Source organism: Aptenodytes patagonicus, chromosome 3 (assembly GCF_965638725.1).
Source record: "Aptenodytes patagonicus chromosome 3, bAptPat1.pri.cur, whole genome shotgun sequence".
Lineage (NCBI taxonomy): Eukaryota > Metazoa > Chordata > Aves > Sphenisciformes > Spheniscidae > Aptenodytes > Aptenodytes patagonicus.
The window spans coordinates 1,909,349-1,933,903 of NC_134951.1; the positions used below are offsets into that span (position 1 = coordinate 1,909,349).

General features: G+C 54.0%; 1 protein-coding gene across 1 annotated transcript; it reads right to left on the minus strand.

Moving 5' to 3' along the window:
• Positions 1-2,512: 2,512 nt before the first annotated feature.
• Positions 2,513-16,292, minus strand: LOC143158840 (techylectin-5B-like). Its single transcript, XM_076335294.1, has 6 exons — positions 15,858-16,292; positions 9,832-10,054; positions 6,807-6,944; positions 4,599-4,815; positions 3,189-3,384; positions 2,513-2,659 (listed from the first exon to the last, which is right to left on the minus strand). Exons 1-6 carry the CDS (start codon positions 16,290-16,292, stop codon positions 2,513-2,515), a joined length of 1,356 nt encoding a protein of 451 aa, XP_076191409.1.
• Between the last annotated feature and the right edge of the window lie 8,263 nt (positions 16,293-24,555).

Below are 24,555 nucleotides of genomic sequence, written 5' to 3' on the forward strand. Positions count from 1 at the left end.
GGGTGTGGCTGGAGCATTGGGCGTCATAAGTAGCTGGCGCTTCTGCAGGGAACCGGGGGAGTGATTAAAACTGTTCAAGGGCAAGGACGCCGTGTGAACTCCAAAGTAGTATGAAAATCACATTATTCTGCCTGCTCCTCCAGCGTGCAGACTATCTGTGCGTGCGAAGCTGTTTGGGAAAGGTGGAGGAGTCACGTCTGAAGCAGAACGATTCATCTTAGAGAGTGTACAAGGCACCCAGCATGTGTCCAGTATGAACCCCGTAACTGTAGGGGAGCTTTGGGGTGCAAAGTCTTACAAAGCCACCCGTGTGCAGGCAACCATACCAGTAATGCCCTAGAAGGCCAAGATTGCCTCAATCATGACATCAGATATAACAATTTTGAATATGGATGTAGCAGAATTGGGACCAATAAGGGGAAAAAAAAGTAATTAGGGGCAGATTGGGCTGAGAAAAAGAGGTGCTAAGGTAGAAATAGAAAAAAAAAAGAGGAATAAGTTATGAAAGCAGGTAAGGAACACAGGAGGATGGGATCTTTCAGAGGTCGGAGGATGGATGCCTACAGACGGTGGTGGCACTGACCTGGGTACCCAGCCGCATGGGATGCCTGTGGACAACTCGCTGGACTCTCTATCAGGGCTACGTCCAAAAGACGTAGTGCAAGAGGGTAAAAAGGGAGGCACTTGCACCCTGGTATGAAGAGCTGTGGGGAGGGAAGGATGGTAAAACTGTAATTCAGCAGCAGTCGTGTGTGATTCGTAAGGTTTAATAACGTGTGTTTAATAATGTGCAAAATCAGATCATAGATTAATAATGATAACGTGATCATTAGTTAATTAGGTTGTTGGTTATTCAAGTGATTTATTAGTCTCTTAGTAGGTATTGCTTAACCAGTGGACATCAGGGCCTTTTGAACGCCTGCAGTCCAAAGAGGGAAGGAATGGTGTTATATCTGAGACGCGCGTGCCACGAGGCAAGAAAGCTCTCCTCCGACCGCTGGTAGTGCCCAGATGTTCACGGCCAGTGATGGCCCAACAGCAGCGTAGACCAGCCCATTGCGACTCCCAGACACCACCAGATATGTCTTGGGAACACCTCCCAAGGAAGACTACCAAGGCAAACCTAGCAGAGGGAAAGACAAATAATGTTGTTTTATTATCTTGGTGATATTAGTTTGTAGGATGCTTGGAAGGTCACTTCTCTGCTTGATTTGCCCATGAAAAATGAGGTTCCAGGCAAAATATTTTCCAGAACAGCATAAAAGCTACGGAAACCATCAGGGAGCCAGCAAAGCATCAAGCAGGAGACAAGTAGTTGGGAGGAACGGTGCTTTGTCTTTAATACATCTGCCTTCCCCTTCGCTGAACCCTCTTTGAACTCATCTGCACACACGAAACAGGAAAAAGGTAATCTAATTAAATATTCATCACCAAACACAATCAGGGCTGAGGCCAAGTCCCAGCCTCCAGCTCTTGGTCCTGCGAGGAGGCAAAGTCAGGAAAAAAGGAGGGTCTCTCACTGCAGCTACAAATGGAAAATTAAAAGACAGCAACAACGAATCTTCTTTATCCAGAGCAAGGCAGTAAAAAAAGACTTAAAATCATGTCTGATCATTCCTGCGGACGGCTTTTAGGGTGGATAGAAAATTAATCAGAAGTTCTTTGCCGGAGAAAGGACGGAGAGGTGAAAATTGAATGGAAAATGGAAAAAACATCTGCATTTTTTATTTTTAAATCTTTTCATTTAGAGTATTGTTATCGCAGCTAGCTAATGTCCACGTGTGTAACACAATCCCTGCCAGAGAAGGCGAGGGCCACTGCAGACCTTCCTCCTCGTTTGCCCATGACACTGTCCCTGGGCGATGCTCGCTGGCTCTCCTGGCTTTCCTCAGGGCCATCTCAGCACCTTGGAGCCACCCTCACACATCCCTGGGGTGGTGGACCTTCACTACCAAACACATACGTGATGATGTGAACGGAGAAACTCTGCCGAGACCAGGGAGATGTTCATCTTATGGCACAAGAATTGGTCCGTCACATCCCATGTGGAAAACTCGTACAGGATTGCTGGTTCTTTCCTTCCCTCTGAAATACCGTCGGGTCGGTAGCCAGAGCACTCAACGTCACCATTCAACGTAAGGTCCAGACTCAGTGTGCGGCTGACTCCCATCACCCACTCAACTGGATTTAGTCTCAAGCCTTGGGGATGCCCAAGCCTGCCAAGAACTGCTGCTACCCGGTGAAACGGCAAGCCACATGCTTGTCTTTGCAAAGCCCTTCTCAGCAATCACCTCCACGTTTTTAGGAGAGCTTTCACCACCCAAACACTTGTTCAAGGTCTTGACACCTCTGCTGTCAGTTCAGTTCTCTCAAAAGCAAACAGGCAGCAACAGGCATGGTGGCTCGGTCCCTCCGGGATCTCCAGCATCAGTTTTTGCTCACAGCAAACTATTTCCAGCCCGCTGTTCCCGATGTTCAACGTGAGGTGAAATGAAGAACGTCCCAGGCTCCTTCAGGGGGAGAGGTGGGGACGGAAAGTGCGTGGTCGAATCATCATGACCACCTTCCTCAGGGAATAGTAGTCTGTGTCCTTCCACGAGTACCACACGATACCATCCGGCCCCAGGATCTTGCGGTTTTTAATGGAGTATCGGCCACCCTGCGATGCAGAGAAAGAAGGATGGTCAGGCACGGGAAACGCACGAAAGCGTCATCTGGATGGGAGCATCGGAAAACGTATTGCTCTGAAACACTGGAGCAAAGAGCTTAATGATGATGTGGTGAAAAGAGCACGTAAAGCCCAACATTTTTCAAATGGTCCCACTGGAGCTGGCATCCATCCATCTCAGGCTGCGTGAGTCACCCATACCACAAGTTTCCACCATGCGGCCCCAAACCCCAGCGTGCAGAGGTGTCTCAATACTCATGTCTGGCCCACAGCACTGAAAAGGCTGGACTGCCTTGGTGCCCAGCACTCATTTTGTTCCCTTCCTGGAGAGCAGAGGCTGGTCAAGCCAGGAAGGATTGCTGTGATGTGAGGACCAACAGCCTCCTCCCAGCCCTGGACCTCGTGTGCCAACGTCTGCACCCTCACCCCTCCTTTTTACCTTGTAGTACACCCCGTTGAGGTTGGAGAAAAAGCACTGGCTGGAGAAAAAGCACCTTGCGTCCTCATCCCTCCACCTTACCTTGTAGTACACCCCGTTGAGGTTGGAGAAAAAGCACTGGTGGTACCACCAGCCTCCGTGGGAAATCTCGGCGCAGATGTTCCCTGAGTCAGGTGTGCTGAAGCTCCTCTTGTTGTGGTACCAGGCAAAGGAATCCTCCACCGTCCCGCTGAACCCGTCCACGTGCAGGCGGTAATAGTTTGCCTCGTCCTCAATGCTGCAAGCAACGAAGGTGGGACTATTTAATGGGGCGTGTTTGAGTCTCCTTTCCAACCTGGATACTGCATTCCTGGTGTGGACACCTAGCAATCATCGGGCTGCTCTGGCCAGGCTCCCTGCTATGATTCATCACCTCTAGAAGCCAAAGATGATGTATTTTTCCCTTCTGTGGGATGTGCATGATCTTGTCATGACTCAGGGCACTTGTTATAGGGCTGAACTGGGCAGACCATGACTCTAAAACCACAATAAAGGACTGCAGCAGCTTTGGCAAGACAGTCCCTCTAATTACACAGCACTGCCTCCTCTCCACGTAACAAGCATCCCGCTCTTCACCTAGACTGAGCTAATTAGTAATCTGCCCCTGGGCTAGCAAAGGCTGAAGGTCACTGTCATTACACATGACGTCCGGTGAGAAAAGTCGGGGTGACCATTCAGAGCACATATTTGCTAGTGGAGGATGCTCCGTGGCACATTCAGGCAATGGGGTTTTTTTTCGAGCAGTTTCAGCAGTTTTGGAGTCTACTCAAAGCCCTCAAGCTTCAAGTGTCCATAAGGTGCAGTGCTCCCTTGGACATCCTCCCATGGCGGATTACTCCACAGTCACCCACAAGCGTTTCCAGTAGAGACAGGGAAGGAGTTCATCTGGGACAGTCTAGACAGACTTGGTCACCCCTGATTAAGAAAGGATGTGGATGATGTGGTATGGATAAATGAAACACCAGAGGAGGGGAAGAGCTATAGACACCGAAGGACATTACATCAGGCCTAGCAAGCAAAAGGCACGAGTAAAGAGGGTAAAAATCGAAACACGACTCTAAACCAGGGAGATGCTGGAGGACCTGCCCAGCAAGACCATGGGATTCAAAACCCTGGTTTTGACATAGAGCTCAATAATTTTGGCAGAAAAAATACCCCTAAGCAGCTGGGGACTGTCCACTGGGTCCTACAGCTCCTCTCCCCTGGGGCTGTGGAAGTTGGCCATGGCCGAACGACGCTGCGCATTCGCTAGCTCACACCCAGGCTTCAACCCAGAGCAAAAATTGGTGTTCAAATCCAGGTGGGGAAGAAAGGATAGACAGCCCAGGCCCAGTCTGAATAGCTCTCTGGACAGAGTCGCTCTGACCTCAATGGTGTTCCCATGCCTGAAGGTCTCCCAGCATTGAACCAGTTGCGTCTATGAGAACCAGGGAAGCCCAACCCACTTTCTACCTGAAGACCTGGTAGAAGGCATGCTTGTGCTTGTTGTTCCAGTCCTCCAGGTCAATGCGCAGAGAATAGTCCCCTTGGCTCGTCATCTTGTGGATGTTCTCGTTGCCCAACCAGAACTCGCCATTGAGGTCCCCAAAGCCCTCCTTGTACTCGTTCCAGGTCCGGTTGAAGTCAACTGAGCCATCCTGACGCCTCTGAATGACTGTCCAGCCCCCACCTGCCAGGAGAGAGGTAACGTGAAGTGGGAGTCTCCAGGGAGCATCCAAGGGTCCCAGACAGACCCCTTACTGGTGTCACCTCTGAGGATCCATCTGCAGCTCAGCAAGGTGTCTCCTTGTCATGTGTCCTTCCACCAACTGGCAAGATACAGTGTTGGTTGCTGCATGGGGATAAAACGTGATGCCCGTCATAGCTCACGGAAAGAGGCTCCCACCTCTCCTATGTCAGTTCACGATGATGTTCCCCTGTCGACTGTCAGAGGGTCATTCCAGATCTTAAGGTGGTTTTAAATGAGAGAGAGATGGTAGTTTTTGGGAGGCAAATGTTTTGGGACTGGAACAAACTAGAGATCCTGGAGTTTGGAGATTTTCATGTACTGTTCCTGCAGCACCACAGAGGCACACGAGCTCTCCCAGTATTGTCTCACTGTCTCCATCTGCTCTCCCATCTGTCCAAATCCCTCTCTCCTCTCTCATTTTATTCCAATATTGTAAGCTTGGGGCCAGGGGGGACGGGACTGGGGCCATCTTTTTATTTGCTCTTTGTACAGCCTGTCACTCTACAGTGTCCAAGATTGTGTTGATGGTTATGCAAATAATAGTAATGACATAACAGAGACCACATGGTCTGAACAGCCTGTTTCTTAATGAGCACGTGCATCCCAAAGCTGCAATCATCTGTGGATACTACAATAGGGGAGATGCCTACGTGTGGTGTCCTGGTTTCGGCTGGGATAGAGTTAATTTTCTTCCTAGTAGCTGGCACAGTGCTGTGGTTTGGATTTAGGGTGAGAACAATGTTGATAACGCACCAATGTTTTAGTTGTTGCTGAGCAGTGCTTACACTAGTCAAGGGCTTTTCAGCTCCCCATGCTCTACCGACTGAGAAGGCTGGAGGTGCACAAGAAACTGGGAGGGGGCACAGCCAGGACAGCTGACCCCAACTGGCCAGAGGGACATTCCATACCATGGGACGTCATGCTCAGTACAGAAACTGGGGGGAGTTGGCTGGGGGGGCCGCTGCTCGGGGACTGGCTGGGCATCAGTCGGCGGGTGGTGAGCAATTGCTTTGTGCATCACTTATTTTGTATATTCTTTTATCATTATTATTATTATTATTATTAATTATTTCCCCTTCCTTTTCTGTCCTATTAAACTGTCTTTACCTCAACCCACGAATTTTACTTTTTTTTTCCCGATTCTCTCCCCATCCCATTGCGGCGGGGGAGTGAGCGACCGGCTGTGTGGTGGTCAGCTGCCTGCCGGGTTAAACCACAACAGATAGGGAGCTGAACCCCTTCCTCCAGCATGGGACATGTTGATGTGACACATCCATCCGGGCTGGAGCAGATCCATGGGGCAAGGGACCGACAATCCACCACCCCATTTCCCTGACGATTGTCATTATTCTTCAAAACTCAAGTGTCGCAAACTAATTTTGTGCCTTGGGATGACAGTAGTGTGCGCTGTACAGATATTTAGACAGCAAGGGTGTGGGAGGTCACCTGCTCCCTCAATTACACTCCAAAATATCTGTGGGACAGGATTCCCCCTCCTTACTCCAGCACAGCTACGATTAGTGGTTGCCCACACATAGCCCTCAACTACCTGGAGATGCTCCAGATACCCCCCGGTGACCGGCTGCTACTCCAGAAGGGCTCCTCTTTCCCTAAGCCCTGTGTCATATCCACTAGCGTGTTGCAAACATCTTGGATGCATGAGGACATCTCAAAGAGCACTAAACTGCTGCCTGTAATTAGGCAACTGAATCCCAGCCATAACGTCTGGTTTGAACTATTCATCCAAACCCCTCCTTTAGTCATCAGAAAGGACAAGTCCTCTGTCCCTGGAGAAGAGCCCTTCTGGAGATGCTACTCTCACTGACTATAATGTAGCCTCAAAATAGCTCAGATATAAGATACAGCTCTCAGGTTAGACAAATCCCACCCCAAGTTCTTCTAGAAGATGTTGTAGGTGCCTCCTGCAGTACCTTCGGTGTCCATCTCGCACAGCACTTCAATAGGCATCCCTCCGACCGAGGGCATGATGCTGTAGACCCCAGATCGCCGGAGCCCGTTGTAGTAAACGGAAGCACAGTCGATGGGGCAGTTCCTGGCATGCTTCACCTCTGAGCAAGAAAGCAGAGAAACACGGCGTTTAGTGCACAGCGCGGAGAAAGGGCCATGCAGCCAAAACCGGCATCGTCTTCATGCAACCGTAATGCAGAGCCGGACAAATAATCCCAGATCCAGAGCTGCTGCTGAAGCTGAAGACCTCTGCAGCACGCTGGCTTCACACCTGAGTGCAGTGGCTTATTAGCGATAAGGTTCGTTAGCACAGATCTGCACTTAAGGATGATGCGGCTGAGGAACGATCTTCAGCTCAGCTGGTTTTGTAATGGCAACACAGAAATGATATGCATTTTGCCAGGCTCAAATTAGATTATATCTCACACCAAAATGTCTTATATATTGATAAAGAATAGGCTCGAGCCATGGGCGGTGTGGATAATAGCAGAAGGTTTTTCTCCTCCCAAACTGCTGCTGTGGATTTTGTCTTACAAGGAAAGGGGATCAAAATCGTTCTGGAGAACCTAAAGAGGTTTTTAACTGGGATATGTCAGGTGGGATTTATTTCACCTGGCACCAGCCATCTATCCTTCAGGCAGGCGGCCTCAGCTAGTCCTTAGAGACTTCTGCAGAGGACGGTTCATCCTGGTTTCACGTGGGACAGGAGAGAAGAGCCACTCTCCCTGTCTCCCTCCATCACCTACCAAAGGAGCTCAGCCGGGTTGCCTGCACAGAGGTGCACGGTGACATCCGAGATGCCCTGGGGCTGGCTTTCAGCTGTCCCATGTAGGTCCTGTCTTGTACCTGCCAGGCCTATGTGGATGTCTTGGATGCTCCAGAGTATTTTGGGTGGCACTAGGTGTCAGCTGAACTGAGACCCTAGTCATAGCAGTGGAAACAGCACGCTGAATTGCTCTTGGTCTACGCACTGTTTGCCTTGTTATCTTAAATATCCAGCTCATGTGGGGACACGCGTATGTAGACACCCAACATGAAGCATCTTCGTCTGTGAGCTGAGCCTCCCTGGTGGGATGAACCCCATCTTTAGAAAGAAAGGCAGAAAGGCAGCTCACGCAGGCAGCTCCCCTTCCTTTTGCTCACACGGCTAGACCAGCCTGAAGCACAGCGTGGCCTGAATACCAGACCGGGATCACTGGGAGAACCAGGAACCCGAGGAAGGGAGGGAGCAGAAAGCACGCGTGGGAGATTGCCCTTCCAGGAGGCACGCAGAAAGGATGAGACCACGGGACTGGCAGATGATGAAAGATCCTTGCAGATGGGAAAGTGAATCCGGGGGGAATGATGGATGAAGAGTTGCAACGTCCCGGCCCCCCAGCTGGAGAGCGTGGTGGCTGGGAGGTCCCCCGCAGGCTGCAGGCTGGTGACAGATTGGGGACATCCTTTGAGGTTGGCACCGACCGGCAGTGCTGCTGCAGGGGAGCGTGTGGGAGAAACCAGTTGTGGGCAGCAAGCAGAGGTCAGGGAGAGGCAATCTAGACCCAGCAAGATCTGGGACAGCAGGCAGAGCCCGATCTCACCCAAAGTTAGTCAGCTAAAAGTGCTGCATCAACCAGCTGCACCCGGGCTGGCATTCTCTGGGCCGGAGAAGTCACCATCCCGGTCACGTCAAGTTATTGAGATGAATCACAGCTTTGGCTTGCAGGTAGTGGTCACGGGTGCAGACATCAACTCTGATGTCCTGGTTTTGCACAGAGCATTTCTTGCTCAGGGCTCAGAGGCACCTGGAAGCAGGTACCAGAGGAGCTGTTTGTGCTACCTCCACCACGACATGGATGGCCAAGAGAACTTTAAACGAGCACAATGGAAAGGACTTAGACTAGTTGGCTCAAGGGAGAATTAACATGACTTTTCCCCCGAGACATCACCAGCTCAAATCAGATCAAGGTTGGTAGGTGAAAGCCATTAGCGGTTCAGCGGCACGTGCTGCCTGAGTCACCCCATCCAGCCCGTCCCTCGATGGAGAAGACAGATGCTGTCTTTAAAGTCCCTCAACCACAGTTCACCAAAGGCTGGAAGACTATTCAGGAGAAGTGTCACTCCATCCTTCTCCAATGCTCCTCCAGGAGATGGGATTTGGGGCACGGGGACCAGACTGGCACATCTGGTCTTGTCTTCTCCAAGACCACCACCCCCTTGCCACGGACCCAGAGACTCGAACAGGTTGCAAAAGCAACTCAGTTTCCCTTCCAGCACCTCAAGGTTGAGCTTTGCAGATCCCGGCTATGGTAAGCCCTGGTCAAAATGTTTTCACGGCGGTGGGTTCTTTGGCAGAAAATTTGGTTTTGGTCAAACTGAACCTCAAATTCTTTAATTGAAAGTTCCCATGTTTGCTAAAAACCAAAGAAAATGTTCCAGGGACTAACAAGGAAAACAACCAAAAACCTGGCAAAAAATTAAATGCATTCATTAAAAAAAGAACATGTGAGAAATAACAGAAAATAGTTCTTTTACAAAGTTGAAGAGTTTCACCAAAGCCCTAATTTCATGCTGTGAATTTTCGAAGGAAAAAAAAAAATTCTTGTTTTTTTGGTGGGGTGTTTTTGGTGGAAAAACAGTCCCTGGCGTTGGGAGGAAGGCTCAGGCAGCTGACTGCAGGTGGGGTGATGGTGGGAGCAATGCCAACCTGCTTGTCAGAGCCTAAGCTGGTCCCCGCGAGCATCTCACACCATCCATGGAGAGAAAAAGGAGCCACTGAGGGACAGGACCCCTCTCCTAGATGGCATGGAAACCATTCCCAGAGGTGTCCATTGCTCTGATGAGCCCTCCTGGCTGCCTTGGAAAGGCAGGTTGGGTGAGATCAGACTCCTGGCCAATGCAAAGGGGATTAAAAGCAGTTTTCCCACACCCTTGCTCTACAATCCCCCTCGAGAGAGGCTTTGAGGGCGAAGCATCCCCTCCCCGCCGGCCCCAGCAGCTCCCCATCACCTGGATGATGCATCTCCTCCTGCAGCCTCATCTCGGCGGGGCTGAGGCAGGTGGGGTTACGCCAGGCCCAGTCGGTCAGGACGGAGATGTTGTTTATCTGCGCCTGCATGTCGTAGAGCAGCGTGGCCTGGATGTGCTGCAGGGTGCTGGCCTCGCTGTACCGATGCTCCAGGTCCTGCACCCGTTGGGCCAGGCTGTGGTTCCGGCCGGCCGCCTCCTCGTGCTGCGGGCAGGGAGAAAGGTGGGATGGGGGGGGGATGCCTGGGGAGCGGCACGGAGCCCGGGGCATGGCCCCGGGACCCCCCAGGGATGGGCAGGCAGGGGAGCAAGCGGGCAGAGGAGCGCTCACTGCATGCACCGACAGAGACCAAGGACCCCAAGGACGGTGCCTGCACCCTCACCCTCACCCTGCAGCCCCATACCAGCTCCCCGGCCCACCGTGGGAGCCACAGGCAGCTTGATATTCCCAGGCTGTGGTGCAGGCAGGGCGTGCACGGGCAAGCCTAGGGCTGCAAGAGCAAGGCAAGCGTATAGGGTTCCTCTCCAAACACCCTCCTGCCTGCAACCCATTGCAACATGGATGTGGCCTCTATGTATTTCACAATGCCACCACGGCCCGGCTTTCCTTCCAAAAAGTTGTCCAATCTCCCCTTGAACCATATAATGTTTTATAACATTATAAGGAGCTCCACAGTTTATCGACACCTTGCATGGTGAGCCGCCTCCTGCTCTTTGGGCAATGGCTGGTGTCCTGCAAACAGCAACGACCACATCCACGCTATGCAAGGAGCGGGTGTGATACAGGACCCCAGCCCCTTTCACCACCCTTTTACTGTTTGTTTTTAGGACAACCAGTCTCTGATCCTATGTAAAATGTACGTGCAAGCCGGCTGGAGATGCTCACAGCTCGTACCAGGAGATGGGCACCCCGAGCCCCACCAGCACGCACCGAACATGCCCCAGATGCAGTCACTGCAGACACGCTCGCCTCTCTTGTTCAGTGCTCCCTGTCCATTAGATGGCAGAGCAGGCCTTAAACAGCACCTCCAAAATCCCACAGCAGCCTGGGAACCCCCCCTTCCTCCCCTGGGCAATGCAACAGCTCTGCACTGTGCTCCCCAATACCCTCCCGTGGGTCTGGCAATCCCATACCTCCATCTGCGGTGGAGGGATGCTTGTTCTCCACCAGCACTGGCCCCCTGATGGGGACATCTCTTCCTCTATCACCCGCTCGGCATCACTGCCTCGGGCTCACAAGCCACCCCAAGACCCTGAAAATAAATGAGTTTATTTTCTCACCTCCCTGTCCCCAGCATCAGGGGCAAATCTGGATTTTTAGGTGTCCGTGCAAGCTTGCAGCTTATTAAATATCCCAGGGGACACAGAGATCTGGCACTTGACTCATCAGTACCTGCAAAACTGCAGTGGTGCTGCTGAGGGTCGGGGATTTCCTTCAGCTGGAAGGGGTTTGCATGCCCAGAGTATGTTTTCTTCCCTTCCAGCTGCTCCCAGGACTCGGCTCACACCTTGGTCCTCATTGCTGCCAGGACACCTCTCAGCTTGCTGTTCCCGGGACCCATTCCATCACCACTGCTGGGTTATTGTACCAATAACTAATGGCAGCTCTATAATATCCTTCCCAATGCTGCTTAAGCATTGCCTGCATGGCCCTGCTAAAAGCCCACCGAGCCTGCCTGTATCCCAAAATCCAGAGCAGCTAGATAGGCAGGGGCAGAACAGTGGGAATTACGGCCTGCAACGACACAGTGCTTTCCTTCTCAGGACCGCAATGTCTCCGGCTCTGCCATAAATCAGCCGTCCCCCCCCACCTGCTCTGTGAGCTGTGACTGATACAGGCTTCTTCCAGCTCCCTTCACCCACGCATCAGCTCTCCGAGTAAACCCCATGATGCTTTCTCCCAGACAGTCCCCTCCTCCACAGTTGATACCTTTTTTTCCTTGCTGCTGATTTAAAATGGCACAGCCAGACCACCGCGACGGTGCCCTGATGCTGCTCCTTTCACCGCATCCCCCTGCTCCGGTAGGACCGGGGCTGTATTTTTGCACAGCGGGGTCCTGCTCTGTCCATTGCCCAGCCGTGCAAATGCAACAGGACTGGAAATGCACAGGGAGGGCTGGGCGAGGGGGTTCCTTTTGCTCCCTAAATCATGCTGGAAGGAGGGAGGTGGGGAGGGAAGAAAGGACATAGATGGGGCAAATTCATCTGACCCAATTTGGGTGTCCCCGTTTAGCCCAAGAGGAGCTGTGACCTGGAAGAGCCTGTTGCTTTCACTCAGCTCAGAAAGGGATGCTGAGCTGAAAGAGACGTCTCCGCTTGGACAGACAAGCCCACACTGAGCTCCCGGAGAAATAACTGACGGTAAACCCCAGGGAGACCAACCAGCAGCAGCCGGAGGCTGATTTATGAAGACGGATTAAGGGAGCAACAGCTCCTCAGTGGGAGGAACGGAGGCGGAGGAGACCTACCCAGGCTGACACAGCGGGGAATTTGGCAGGGTGACTCCAGGGAGATGCGAGGGGATGCAGGAGGAAAGCAGCTTCCCAGGCCGGGCACAGGTATTGGGAAGTGGCCAGACCAACGCGGCGGGAAAACTCCTTACAGGAGAGTCCCGAAGCCGGCGGGGAGCAGAGGCGAGCATCTCAGCAGCCGTTGCTGCCTCTGGTTTCCTCCGTTCAGCTTTAACTCCCCGTGCAGCATTCAGCTTTGCTTCTTGCTTTTCCCCTCCTCGGGCGCTTGGAGGGTGACAGGACACACTTATTGCCATCAGCTAAACTCTCCAGATTTGGTTTTCTTCCTTCTTCTTCTTCTTGGCCTCCCATCCCGTTATTTTTTAGACTCATGGAAAAAAACAGGTTGGAAGAAATGGCTGGAGGTCTCCAGCCCACCCCCCTGCAGAAAGCAGGGCCAATTTCCAAGCTGGATCTGGTTGCTCAGGGCCTTTTCCAGTCGAGGTTTGAAACCCTCTACAGATGATCTCAAAAGATCTCAGAGGATGTCCCCTTTTGGAGTGTGGCAGTATCTTGGTGGCACAGATGTTGCTGGCACTGTCGCTCAGGTATGAACCAATTGGAGACACCTAAGTAGGACCTGGGACCTGGCTGCTCCAGGACACCTGGGTGCACCCTGTGTCCCTCTGCTCTCCTTGTAGGGTGAGGAGCCCAGCAGCACCCCACAGCAGACACGGCTCCTTCAGAGCTGCTCACCTGGGCTCCCGCTGAGGAGAAACAAGCTCTACCAACTCATCCCATCCTCCAGGAGACATCCAAGAGGTCCTAGCGGCATCTATGTCTGCATTCGCTGCTCAGTTCTCTACGAGATCGGCTGGATCCCATAGAGGCCCTTGCATGGCAGACACGGGAGGTGGGCAAGAGGAATCCCACCCTTGGGTGCTGCTCCAGAAGCATCCCTGTCCACCAGCTTCTCCCCAGCTGCCAGACACGGGCAGGAGAGCCAGGATATGCTGTGAGAGCATCCAGTATCTGTCTAAGGACGATTCAGTACCAAAATAAAATAGCAAATAGCAGGGAAAGGAATAATAAACTAAAAAAATGACATAGAAATTACCAGGCAGGTGATAAGGGAGACAACTAGGAAGAGCAGAGGCTTCAGCCACTGCCGATGGGCCAGGAAGGGACCTGCTGGGGCATGGCCTTGAACAGGGTCCACCTGAACCCTGCAGCAGATAAGAAGGGGGAAACACAATTACCAGGAGTATTACGGGCTTGTGGGACTCTGCGAGACTTATTACGGGATGTTCAGGGGAAAGGCTAAAGGTGGGGAAAGGAGGGGGGGTCAGGGTGGATGGGGTGGGGAATGAGTGTAGGAAAATGGAGAGGTGGGGGAGTTAGAAAGGGCTGGACGTGCTTAAACCAGCTGCCAGTCAGTGCCCTTGTCCAGCCGAGCCTGATCACTGCAGTCCGTCTTCTCTTCTTATGCAGTCCTTTCCTTAGCTTATTTTTTTCGGCGTAATCTCACTCTCTCCTACGTGCGAGTGCTGCAGGGTCTAAGTGCCTGCAGCTGGAGGGATGTGGGCCACAGGGCTCACAGGTCTAGGTCAGGGTGTACATGCATGTGCACAGGCACGTCCGTGTGTATGTGCGTGTATATGTGTACGTCCATACGCATGTGTATGTTTATGTGCACGTGCCCGTGCGTGTGTATGTGTATGTGCATGTATGAGGGGTCTAAACACCAGCAGCTGGAAAGACCTGGGAGTGTTTGTATTTCCCCAGTGAATTTAATTGTGTGTATGTAACTCGCTCGCAAACTTCAGTCTGGACCAGCTGGTGAGCAGGAGGAGACCGGCGTGCAGGGTAAGAAGGTGCAGAACCTGGGCATGCTTATTAGACGGACTGAGAGCCCGTGCTCCACATCTAATTCCCTCGCCTGAACACCGAGCGTCCTGTTCGAGGCCGTCAGCTCAGCTCCCTCGAGAGCCACCACCAGGCAACCAGCATCTCCGGAGGCAGTTGGTTCTCCTCCCTCTTCCCTCTGACTCTGAAGAGACCCTGCACAACTGCCATAGACCAAGCACCTTGCCTTTAGATGGGTCATTTCAGAGCCTGGAAATGAAGAATGGATTAAGAGCATGAACACGGCAGGAACAATATTTAGTGCTTTACTATCCATCTCCCTCCTTGGCTCTGAGCTGGAGAGGTCAGTGAAAGAGCTGCAGCTCCAGGCAGCACAGAAGTGTTTCGGGGGCAGCACAGGGAGCTGGGATTGGGGAAGGACAGGTTAAACGGTCCTAAGGGACAAAACATCATGAGGGAATGGATGTGGGAAGTCGGGAGACTGAAGACCTATTGCACCAGCTTGTCCCAGTGCAAGTGCAAGGAGAAAGTGGGAGAGGAGCAGTGGAAAGCAGATGAGAAGGCAGGATGGGGGACAGGGGCTTACACAGGAGGAGGGACCCTGGGTGGGGGGCACCGAGTGGGTCTGCCTGAGCACGAGCACCCATCCTGACTCACGTGCCTCCCTCCCTTCCTCCGTCGCACCAGGAACATCTCGCTCCCACGGAGACACCCACGGCACAGACGTCCGCCCAACAGCGTGGCCGTCGCAGTGCTCAAACAGCCCTGCAGCCTCCGGCACGGCCTCGCTCTCCCCGTGGGGCTGCTAGAAGGAGGCTTTCCAAACGAGAAGCCCAAGGGCGAGGATGAAAGGAAGCTAAATAGAGAACAAATCAGCCCCAGAGCCAGACCGTATCAGACCTCATCTCCAAGAGCAAAGACAAGGGTGCTATTCACCCGGCAGTTTTGGGGCTCTTCCAGCTGACACCAGTACCTTGCTGCTGGTTCTTCTGCACATCTCATCAACAGCCCAGTGAGACACCTTAGCTGGGAAACAACTCCTATGGCCAGCCAAAACACACCCTGCTCCCTCCCTGTCCCTGGCTACAACCCTGTGCAAGCTGCAGCTCGCCGCTGCCGACAGCCAAGCCAAATGTTTGCCTGGCAAAACCACGGGGCAATGCCAAACATCTGAGAGCTTCGGAGGTGCCAAACAAGGTTGGAAAAAATGTATTAGTGTGAAGCTTCAGGCTGTGGGGCCAGTGAATGGAGCTGGGGTGGAATGAGCACCAGAAAGGAGACTGCAGGAAGGGTGCCGGGGGCTGAAGGTCAGGTCTTCTCCTGCTCAGCCATGGCCATCAGAGATGTGGTCCTTCACCGGCCACCCAGAACTCCAGGTCTAGTCTGGGTTCCAGCTATGGGCAATGAGATGGATCAGCAACCCCTCCTAGGCAGGCTCGAAGGTGGAGGAGAGAGCACAGATAAAACACCAAAGGGTTTGTGGTTAATATTAAGAAAGATCAGCCCTGGAAGGCTCCTGAGCCATCACAGTAGGAGCAGCTGGGGTTTAATGGATATCCCAGCCAGTGATCAGAACAAAACCATATGCTTTACCGGGTGTCGCCCCCCTGCAACTGCAGGGAGCTGGAAGGGACCGTGGGAAGGGACTGCGGACACCTGCATGAAGGGGGTCTGCGAGGGGCAGCCCTTTACCTGGAGCTCGAGGACTTTGATGCGGTGCCGGTGGTTCCTCAGCTCTTCTTGCAGCTCCGAGATCAGCTCCCGCAGTTCCAGGACCTGCTGCTTGCGCTCCTCGTTCTCGTGGAGCCAGTAGGACACCTCATCAGTGCAACGAAACATGTCCGGGCACCGCTGCTCATCCCCCTGCGGCAGCGTGGCCACGATCTTACAGCGGCCGTTGGGCAGCACCTGGTTGCTGTATTCCCCGCACTGGATCAGGCCCGTGCCCTCCTGGGGACCCTCGTGGTCTCTGTACGCTGTGGGCAGGGATTTCTGCAGCGAGGGGCTGCTCAACGTGGCCACGAGGATGAGGGATAGCAAACCTGTCCTGGCAGAGCCAGTGCCGGGGCAGACCTCCATCAGGCAGGTGAGGATGGTCCCCGGGGATGACCCCACGTGTCTCGTCATCAAACGCCGTCGGGGAGAAAGGTGGCAGTCCCCAGGGCATAACACCAGGTCTTCTCCCGAGAGCTAGCGGGTGAGGTTGCAGCTATATGGGAACAGAGCGTCAGTAGGGATCCCAGAGCTCCTGCCAAGGGGCTCACTGCAGGCAAGGGACCCGCCTGTCCCCATAGAGCATCCTCCCTGGTGTCACCCTGTGGCCACCAGCTCTGGCGGGAGATCCCCTGCTCTCCTGCCCAAGGCTCCACCGGCTTCGCGGGCTGCGTTTCCCCTCCGCAGAGCTGCTGGTTGGCTTGGAGCGTGTTGAGGTCTGGCTGGGGGAGGTCAGCCCCTTGGGCAGGCCTTTCTGCCCATGCAGGACCGTGCACAGGAAGGAGCTGGCTCCCCCAGACAGGGTATCCCGCTACACCGTTGCTCCCTGAAATGGGAACCAGAGCAAGGAGACGGGTGATGGAGAGGAAGGATGAGTAACCAACCCTCCCCACCATGCTGCCCACCCGCAGCAAACTGACAGGTCCCCCCACCTTCCCTGTCCCCCTCCAGCCATCCCCACGGCTCAGGGACACAGGGCACAGATTTGGGGCTCTCCCCATGCCCCCGTGTATGACTTCTTCTTGGAAGATGTAACTATAAATGGAGTTATCAAGTGAATGGTGGCCATCTACATGGGCAGCCCAGACCACCAACCCACCCTTGGGCAGGGTTAGACCACCAACCCATCCCAGGGGCAGTCTGGATGGACCCTGGCTGCAGGCTGATCGTCCCATGCAGGCTCAGATCCAAGGGGGGATGGAGGGATGGTGGCCTGGCCACCATCTGGGCGAGACAAATACACAACTCGGTCCCTTTTAGCCAGAGAAATCGGGCTTCCCTTGCAGCCAGAGCTGCCCTCCGATCCCTGCCTGACACCAGGGCTCCCCGCCACGGCATTATGCTCCCGAGGTTTCTCCCGACCAAAAGCCATCCCCGTCCCACTCCAGTGAGGACGAGGAACTGGGAGGGATGCCGCAGCTCCCCAGCACCGCCCCAGCTCCCAGCAAGCAGCACCCCAGCTCCCAACATACCTTCAAAAGTCCTGGCCAGGCTCTCCGGCAGCAAGAGCAGAGAGCAGCAAGCACCGACTGGCCATGCGGAGCAGGGTGTGATTTAGGGGACACTAAATGCTTATTCCCCCTGATCCTATCACCGCACTATAAATAGGGACAAGAGAGCCACCGGTCTCAGACGACGCATGAGAGGGAGGAGCACAGGTCCCGGCGTGACCTTATCAGTGTACGGAGGATTAAGCCGGTGCCTTGGCAGGAAGGCAAGGCTCCCCCTCACACAGAAACCCCCTGTCCCACCCTGGGGATGTGTTTTGGGGAGAGGGCTTGTTCACCCGGCATGCATTGACCTGCCCCATCCCAGCAGTTTTGCGGGGAGAGCTTCCCAACCTGGCCATGGACGGGGGCTCGGGGCAGGGAACAGCCATCATTTATGTCAACAGGCTTGCTTAATTAAATACGCTAATCATTCAACCGTTAGGAATGCGAGCTGAAACCAGAGATTTCCGTATTGGACAAAAGCGTTGGCCGTTGGGTTTTCTTCCCTTAATGTAAAGAGTTTCCAGACGATGTTCCCAGACTGATTCTCACAAAGGGGATACTCAAACCAGCTCAGACGGCCTCCAAAAACAGAGGAACTGCCTGGAGAAGGGGAGCTTCATTAGCAATCGTCTGCTCGGGTGGTTTGGAGAGGCACTGAACCTCACTGGTCCTCCAGCAGCTATCCCAGATGGCCACGTGAGTGTGCTCTGGAGGACCTGTCCCCTCCATGGACAGGACCCTGCTGCACCACCAGTGGCCCCTAGCAAGGCTGTGGGTCTGCGTGAGATAAGGGGAGGACACAGCTTGCATGACACCCGGGCATCCTGACCCTACGTGCTGTGGTGGGGCCATGTCCCGCCCTGACTTCCCCGCAGCTGGATCCAGCCCTGAGTTTCCAGTCTCTCTTCCCCTGGGAGGGATGAAATCTGAGTTTAGCTCTAGGGTAAGGCAGAAAAAGTAAAAGCCCAGCCGGCTCGCCAGCCCACAACAGGCTCCCGGCTTTGCTTTCGTCTTGTAAAAATGTTAGGTGAAGGGGTTTTGTTTGTTTTCTTTGTCTCTGTGGGGAGTTGGTCAGGGCAGAGCAGGGGGATGTGCTGCTTCTGAGTCCTTGCCAGCTCAGGACACAGTGCTGCGCCCCTGGGCTGGTTTCTGCATCTCCAGCACAGCAGGCATCTCTGTGTCCATATCCACCACCCAGGGTGGCTTGGAGAAGAAAGGACCCCAGCAGCAAGTCCCCCGTGCGAGCAGAGGCTGTCCCAAGCTCGTGTACACTAACGAACAGAGAGCAACGAGCCCAGGCAGGGAGCAGATCACCCCAGCTCCCCCCAGCCAGGAGGACCTCTGAAGGACACCTCGTCTTGCTGGGGCAGGGACCTGGACTGCTCCGAAAATCACACCTCTTCGCACATGCTGCCTCCAGCCAAACCACCCTCTGCTCTTTTTCAAGCGTGGCTGCACTTTGCTTCAACAGCCACTTGTGGGAGAGAAAAATAAGGCCGAAGCATCCTCCCTGGAGCTGGCAGGAGCTGTGCCAGCCCAGCAGGCAGCCAGCCTGGACAGCAGTGCAGGAGCACAAGCGGGGAGAGGGACCCTGAGATCATCCCGCAACGCTCCGAGGGACACCAAGAGAAGTGCTGTGTGAAGGAACACCATGGGCAGAGGATGGGAAAATGGAGCTGGGGGCAGGGGGGGAGCCAGAAAAAGGTCATTGCAGGGAAGGGAGGAGTGGTGGTCCAGCTGGACGCGATGGATGTGAAGACCTTTCAGCGCTGGATCCCACCACTGCACCAGCAAACCCCACGCCACCACCACAGGAGTTGTTCCTCTGGCCAGACACAGACGTTTACCCTCCAGGCTTGTCCTGAGCCACCCCATGGCCAGTGGAGAGAAAAAGGATGTGATGGTAGACAGTGACACGGCTATAAGATTAATTGCACCCCATAGCTGGCTCTTTATGGGGTGGTACGGGTGGGGATCGGGGCAGGGGACCACGGGGAACATCTCGCTCTCAAACCCCAGCCAAGAGCTCCTCCAGCGCGATTAGCTAAAGACCAGCTTTCCTTTATTGCACACGAGTGGATAGACATTTAACGTGCTTGTCTATAATGAAATCCATTATCCTCGTCTTTCACGGAGGCCCTACAATTCTGGTTCCCCCTTTTCATGGTCGGAGGTGGCGGGGGAGAGGAGGTGGAGGAGGGATGGAGCCAGGTACAGCCAGGCCCTTTGTGCGGCCACTCAGGAGGCACTCTTGCCGTAATGTTTGGGCTCCTAAATGGATCTGACCTCCCCTCCTCCAGCCCCTTTCCCTTTCATTTTCTTTTCCTCATTATTCTTGGAGAAAAAATACAACCCTCGTCCGGATCATTAGCGTCAGAGGCGGAGACGGGCGCCGAGTGCCACATGGAAGAGGCGAACGTACATTTCGTTCAATGCCCCTCGAGTGGCGTTTCGCTCAAGGCTGCTCCTTCACAAAGGGAGATGTGAAAATGGTCCCCGCTGGCGGCTTGGCGCCGGCCGCCCCGACAGGGCTTGATGCAAAGCTGCCTCTTCAGGGAGACAAAGCGCGGCCATTTCTTCTGCCTTCGATTGATGTCTGAGTTGTTTGGGGAGCATTGAGCGATGAGGGGAGAGGGGAGGGGGGGAAAATTCAATGAGAGCGCCTGGGCGATGCTAATAGAGATAACGGCTCTGAAAGGCTCAGGGTTGAGTGCTCGGCGTTTGGTCTGCCCGTCTTCGGCCTCCTTCCACTGTCTGGGGAGACATCAGCTACGACCCCTCTAGGGGTCCGGGATTAATTGAAGCCAACACCAAGAGCCCTGGGTACGCCTTGGCCAACTCTTTCCCCAGTCACAGATGCAGATTACACCACCCTGCTGGGGAGTAGCTGTTGTTGAGCATCCATCTCCCCAACGTGCTGTGAAGAGCAGCATCATGAAGCCTGTGCCACCACCATCCTCCCCTGCCGTGAGCGCGTATTCTTCTGCTTCCTCCCAAATGGAGGAATGCACAACGTTTCCATGGGCATGCAACTCCTGCTCTTCCCACGCCATCCCAAATCCCACTCCCATCTGCTCCCCACTGTAGTTTCTGGAGGAGACGAGGTCCCCACCACCATCGCCCAGGTGCTGCAGCCTCTCCTCTGCTCGATGAGCCTGTGGCCAGCCTTCAACAGCTCACACGCCCTCGGTGTGCAAACCACCCACCGGCTCTCATGTGGTCTCTCTTTGAGGGAGAAAATCCACAATCCTTCTACACTTCTTGTTCCTGCCCAATGGAGCGAAGAGACCCCCAGGTATCCCTGGATAACTCTCCATCCCTGACCCTGCCTTGGTCTCCTGGAGGAAAGGACAAACTAACCCAACTCAACCTACCCCAACCTCTTAGGATTGCAATGGCCCAAATTAGCTCCCACCACTAACACCAATAATCAGGGATTTGCTCTAAAATAATCAGCAGTAAGAGGCAGTTCAGAGGCTCCTGAAGACCAGGGAACCCCAAAATCAGAGTAAACTTTAGTGCTGCTCCGCTGCCCGTGGTCACACTCCACAAATATCAGCAAAAGCTGTACCCTGAGTTACAGGGGCCATGGGCTTCCAGGGCTCATGCTTTCCGCCAGCCCCAAGCCCTGATGCAAAACCGCCCCAGGATGTCCTGCCCTGGGTAACCCCTGTCCGGGAAGGGTAAGGGAGGCATCAGATGGAGATTTACGGTCCAGCTGGAAACAGGGAGCTGCTTGTGCTCAGGAAGGCACTGGAGGTCTCCGGGTCGCTTTGGGATCCTGCAGGGATCCAGATCTGCCCGGGGGCTTTGCTAAGCGCCTTCGTCCTTAATCCTCCCCGGGAGCACCAGCCCTGGGCGGAGGCAGCATCTCGAAGGGGCACATGAGGCTGTTCACAGCCCTCAGGGTTGCTCCTCTCTTGGGCTCCCTGCAGCCTCCTAAATCCCCCTCCCATCCTCTCTTCCCTCCTGCAATGTCGATGTGTGACTTAAAGAGAGTTGAAGTTGCAGAAAGGAGGAACACAGGAGGCTGAGTGTCACCGGGGCTGGAGAAGGGGCTGGGTGCGGTTCTCCTCCCACGGGACCCCGAAACGCAGCATGAGCTCTGGGTTGCAGGAATGAAGTCCCTGCTGCACTCCTAAACCCTGCTGAAAGCCGGCTCCCCGCCCCTAAGAAGCTGTAATCCCTCTTAGGGGCACGGGCAATAATCGGGGATTTGGCTCTGGGTGTGCAAATGCGTGTGCGTACAGCATGTGCGTGTGTCTGCGTGTATATAACTGGGTCAAACAGAAAAGAAAGGCAGCGTGAATGAGGAAAGAAAATGCTGAATTGGACAATTTTGGGTTCCTGACCCCACCTCTCCTATTGCCCCAGGGATGGCTCAGCCCTGGGCTAACCCCCAGGGCCGGTGCGGACCTGTGCCAGGCAGGAGGGGATGATCCAGTCCTAGTCCTAGTTTTGAGTGGTTAAACATTGGACCAGGCTGCCCAGGGAAGTGGTGGAGTCCCCATCCCTGGAGGTATTTAAAAGACGAGTAGATGAGGCGCTGAGGGACATGGTGTAGTGGGCATGGGGGTGTTGGGTCGATGGTTGGACTCGATCTTAGAGGTCTTTTCCAACCTTAATGATTCTATGTATCCTTCTATGTAACCTTACACATAGTCCCGGAGAGAGGGCAGGATTTATCCCTGGCACTTTTAGCCAGCCAAAAGTCAGGCAGCTCCTCCCAGTCCATGGTCTGGGCTGGCTCCGCTGTCACCAGAGAAGAAGCCACATCCCAGGGGGACCTCCGTAACCTCGGATGGGTGGCAAGGACCCGAGGAGCTGCTCCGGGCAGGAGGGGTGTGCCTCTGTGGGGACGGGACACTCCCTCGAGAGGGTCACGGCTGTGCCCCTAACCCGGCCAGGGGTTTGCTGACCCCATTCTTCCAGCCCAGGAAACAGGACAATTTCCAAATCCAGGAGCCAAAAAGATTAATTCGGTCTAAAAGCAAGGTGCAATATTTACTTACTGGTATTTTGTGTTACCAGCAGCTGGAATTGAGCAAGAGGTGCACCTCGGGGAGGGTTTCCCATGCAACGTGCTGCCTCGCTCCCGATGGCCGCTTGCATTCCCAGCTGGAGAGGCAGCTGCCCTCTTCCTGCCCTCCCCGGCTGCTCTGAGTGGTTTCAAAACAGTCCACAACCAAGAGAGCTGAGCCTTCACAGTGAAAATTAACTTATTCCTACCCAAGCCATAATTCCCTGCTGGGGGTTACAGCCCCAAAGCCCTGTGGCCATCTTGCTGCTCCTACAGCACACTCACTCCAGGACATCCATGTCTTTCCTGTACTGGGGTTGCCCAGGGGTATTTTTGATTCCCTGCATTTCCGAGAAAAAACGTCAACTGTATTTCCCTCAAAAATTCTTAATGAGGGGGATATAAATTGCAATGGATGGGGGTCAGGACCCTTAGTTTCTGCTTTGCAGCTCTGTTTTTGCAGGAATGTTGAATGGGGGCATGGAGGAGGTTGTGAGCCCTGGTGATGCCCTGATGATGGCCTGGTGATACCTGGTGATGCCCTGGTGATGCCCTGGTGATGGCCTGGTGATGCCCTGGTGATGCCTGGTGATACCTAGTGATGCCCTGGTGATACCTAGTGATGCCCTGATGATGGCCTGGTGATGCCCTGGTGATGCCCTGGTGATGCCTGGTGATACCTAGTGATGCTCTGGTGATGCCCTGATGATGGCCTGGTGATGCCCTGGTGATGCCCTGGTGGTACTTGGTGATGCCCTGGTGATGCCCTGGTGATGCCCTGGTGATACCTAGTGATGCCCTGGTGATGCCCTGAGGATGGCCTGGTGATGCCCTGGTGATGCCCTTATGATGCCCTGGTGTTGTGCTTCTGACATCCCAGCAAGGAAAATCTGGCGGACGTGAGACAACCAGGTGCACTGGAGGAAGGTCATGGTGGTATTTGCCCATTCACTGCTGTCCAAGGAGACTGGTGTTGGGGGTCAAAACCAGGACAAACAAAACCCGTAATGTGCTGGGCTCATCTGCCAGAAGGTCAGCAATTATTTCTGCAGCTGAGAGCCTCCTCTGAGCCAGGTTGGTCCTCACTAGGGAATGCCATCGCCTTGATCCCTTGCAGGGCTCCAGGGGAAAGACAGGCGTAACAGGAATAAAGCCTTAGCCCTTCAGAGGAGCTCGAGTCAGCTCAGTTGTGACGGCCAAGATAAGCCTGACTCCAACTTTCCAAAGCCATGGAAAATCAAGCTGCAGACTCCTGTCATAATTTCTAAAGGGATGAAGATGGAGCTGCAGGACAGGGCTTCCCTGAAAGGATTTGGCCAGTTGGGATGAATTTGCTGGCTGGAAAAATCAAAGTGAGAAAGATGAGGGAATTCTGGAGGTGCCAGAACATGTTGACATCTTCCAGCCTATCAATATTTGAGGAAATTCAGCCACAACAGGGGAAAAATGTGCCAAGACTGATGTGCAAACCAACACCTTCCCTAGGGAGAAAAGTCCGCGGCCCCAGCTGCAAATCCCAAATGACAAGCCGGTTTTCGAAGGAGACTTTGAGAGAGCAAGTGTTGTTGTTCCCTCACCTGCTTTTCTAAGCTGCCTTGCTGCAGTGTCTTTTGGGGTCATGCACACTGCTTCCCAGGTACAGGCAGCCTTTCTCCCCCTGTCTTTGGCTCTGCTCACCAGCTACATCTGCACCAAGACCAGATGCTGCCTGGGAGCATCCCCAGGCATTGCACCGTGGCCACCCAAAGCCCTTTCACTCCAGCCAAGCTCCCCGAGGCTCCGGGTCCCCATCACGCTCTGCTTGGTGCAAAACCATTGCCCCACACCCTGTCCTGGTGCAAGCTGTGCAGCTGGTACCCGCCAAAAGCATCATTTCTAAGGGAGATCAGGGTCATGAAGGACGACCAGGAGCTGCTAAGCAAGGCAAGCAGCCTTTCAAACACTTGTGCCATTGGAAATGTTGCTCCCATAATCAAAAGCGAGGCATTTCTTTACAGAGCAGGGAGATGGGCTGTGCAGCTCCCAGCCAAGGGATGCTGTAGGTGCTGAAAGTCTATTGGCTTGAAGGGGACACTGGAAAAGGTTGTGAAAAAGAAATCCATGAAGGGCTATTAAACGCCGTGACCCACAGACTGCTCTGGGCATGCGCTGCTTGTCAGCTTCT

Excerpts from the sequence above, each read along its gene's own strand:
- LOC143158840 (XM_076335294.1), bottom strand. The coding sequence starts at position 16,292 with ATGACGAGACACGTGGGGTCATCCCCGGGGACCATCCTCACCTGCCTG. Across the intron at positions 3,385-4,598 it reads GCCTTCTACCAGGTCTTCAG|CATTGAGGACGAGGCAAACT; the intron begins GTAGAAAGTGGG and ends CGTTGCTTGCAG. Across the intron at positions 2,660-3,188 it reads TCAACGGGGTGTACTACAAG|GGTGGCCGATACTCCATTAA; the intron begins GTAAGGTGGAGG and ends TCTGCATCGCAG.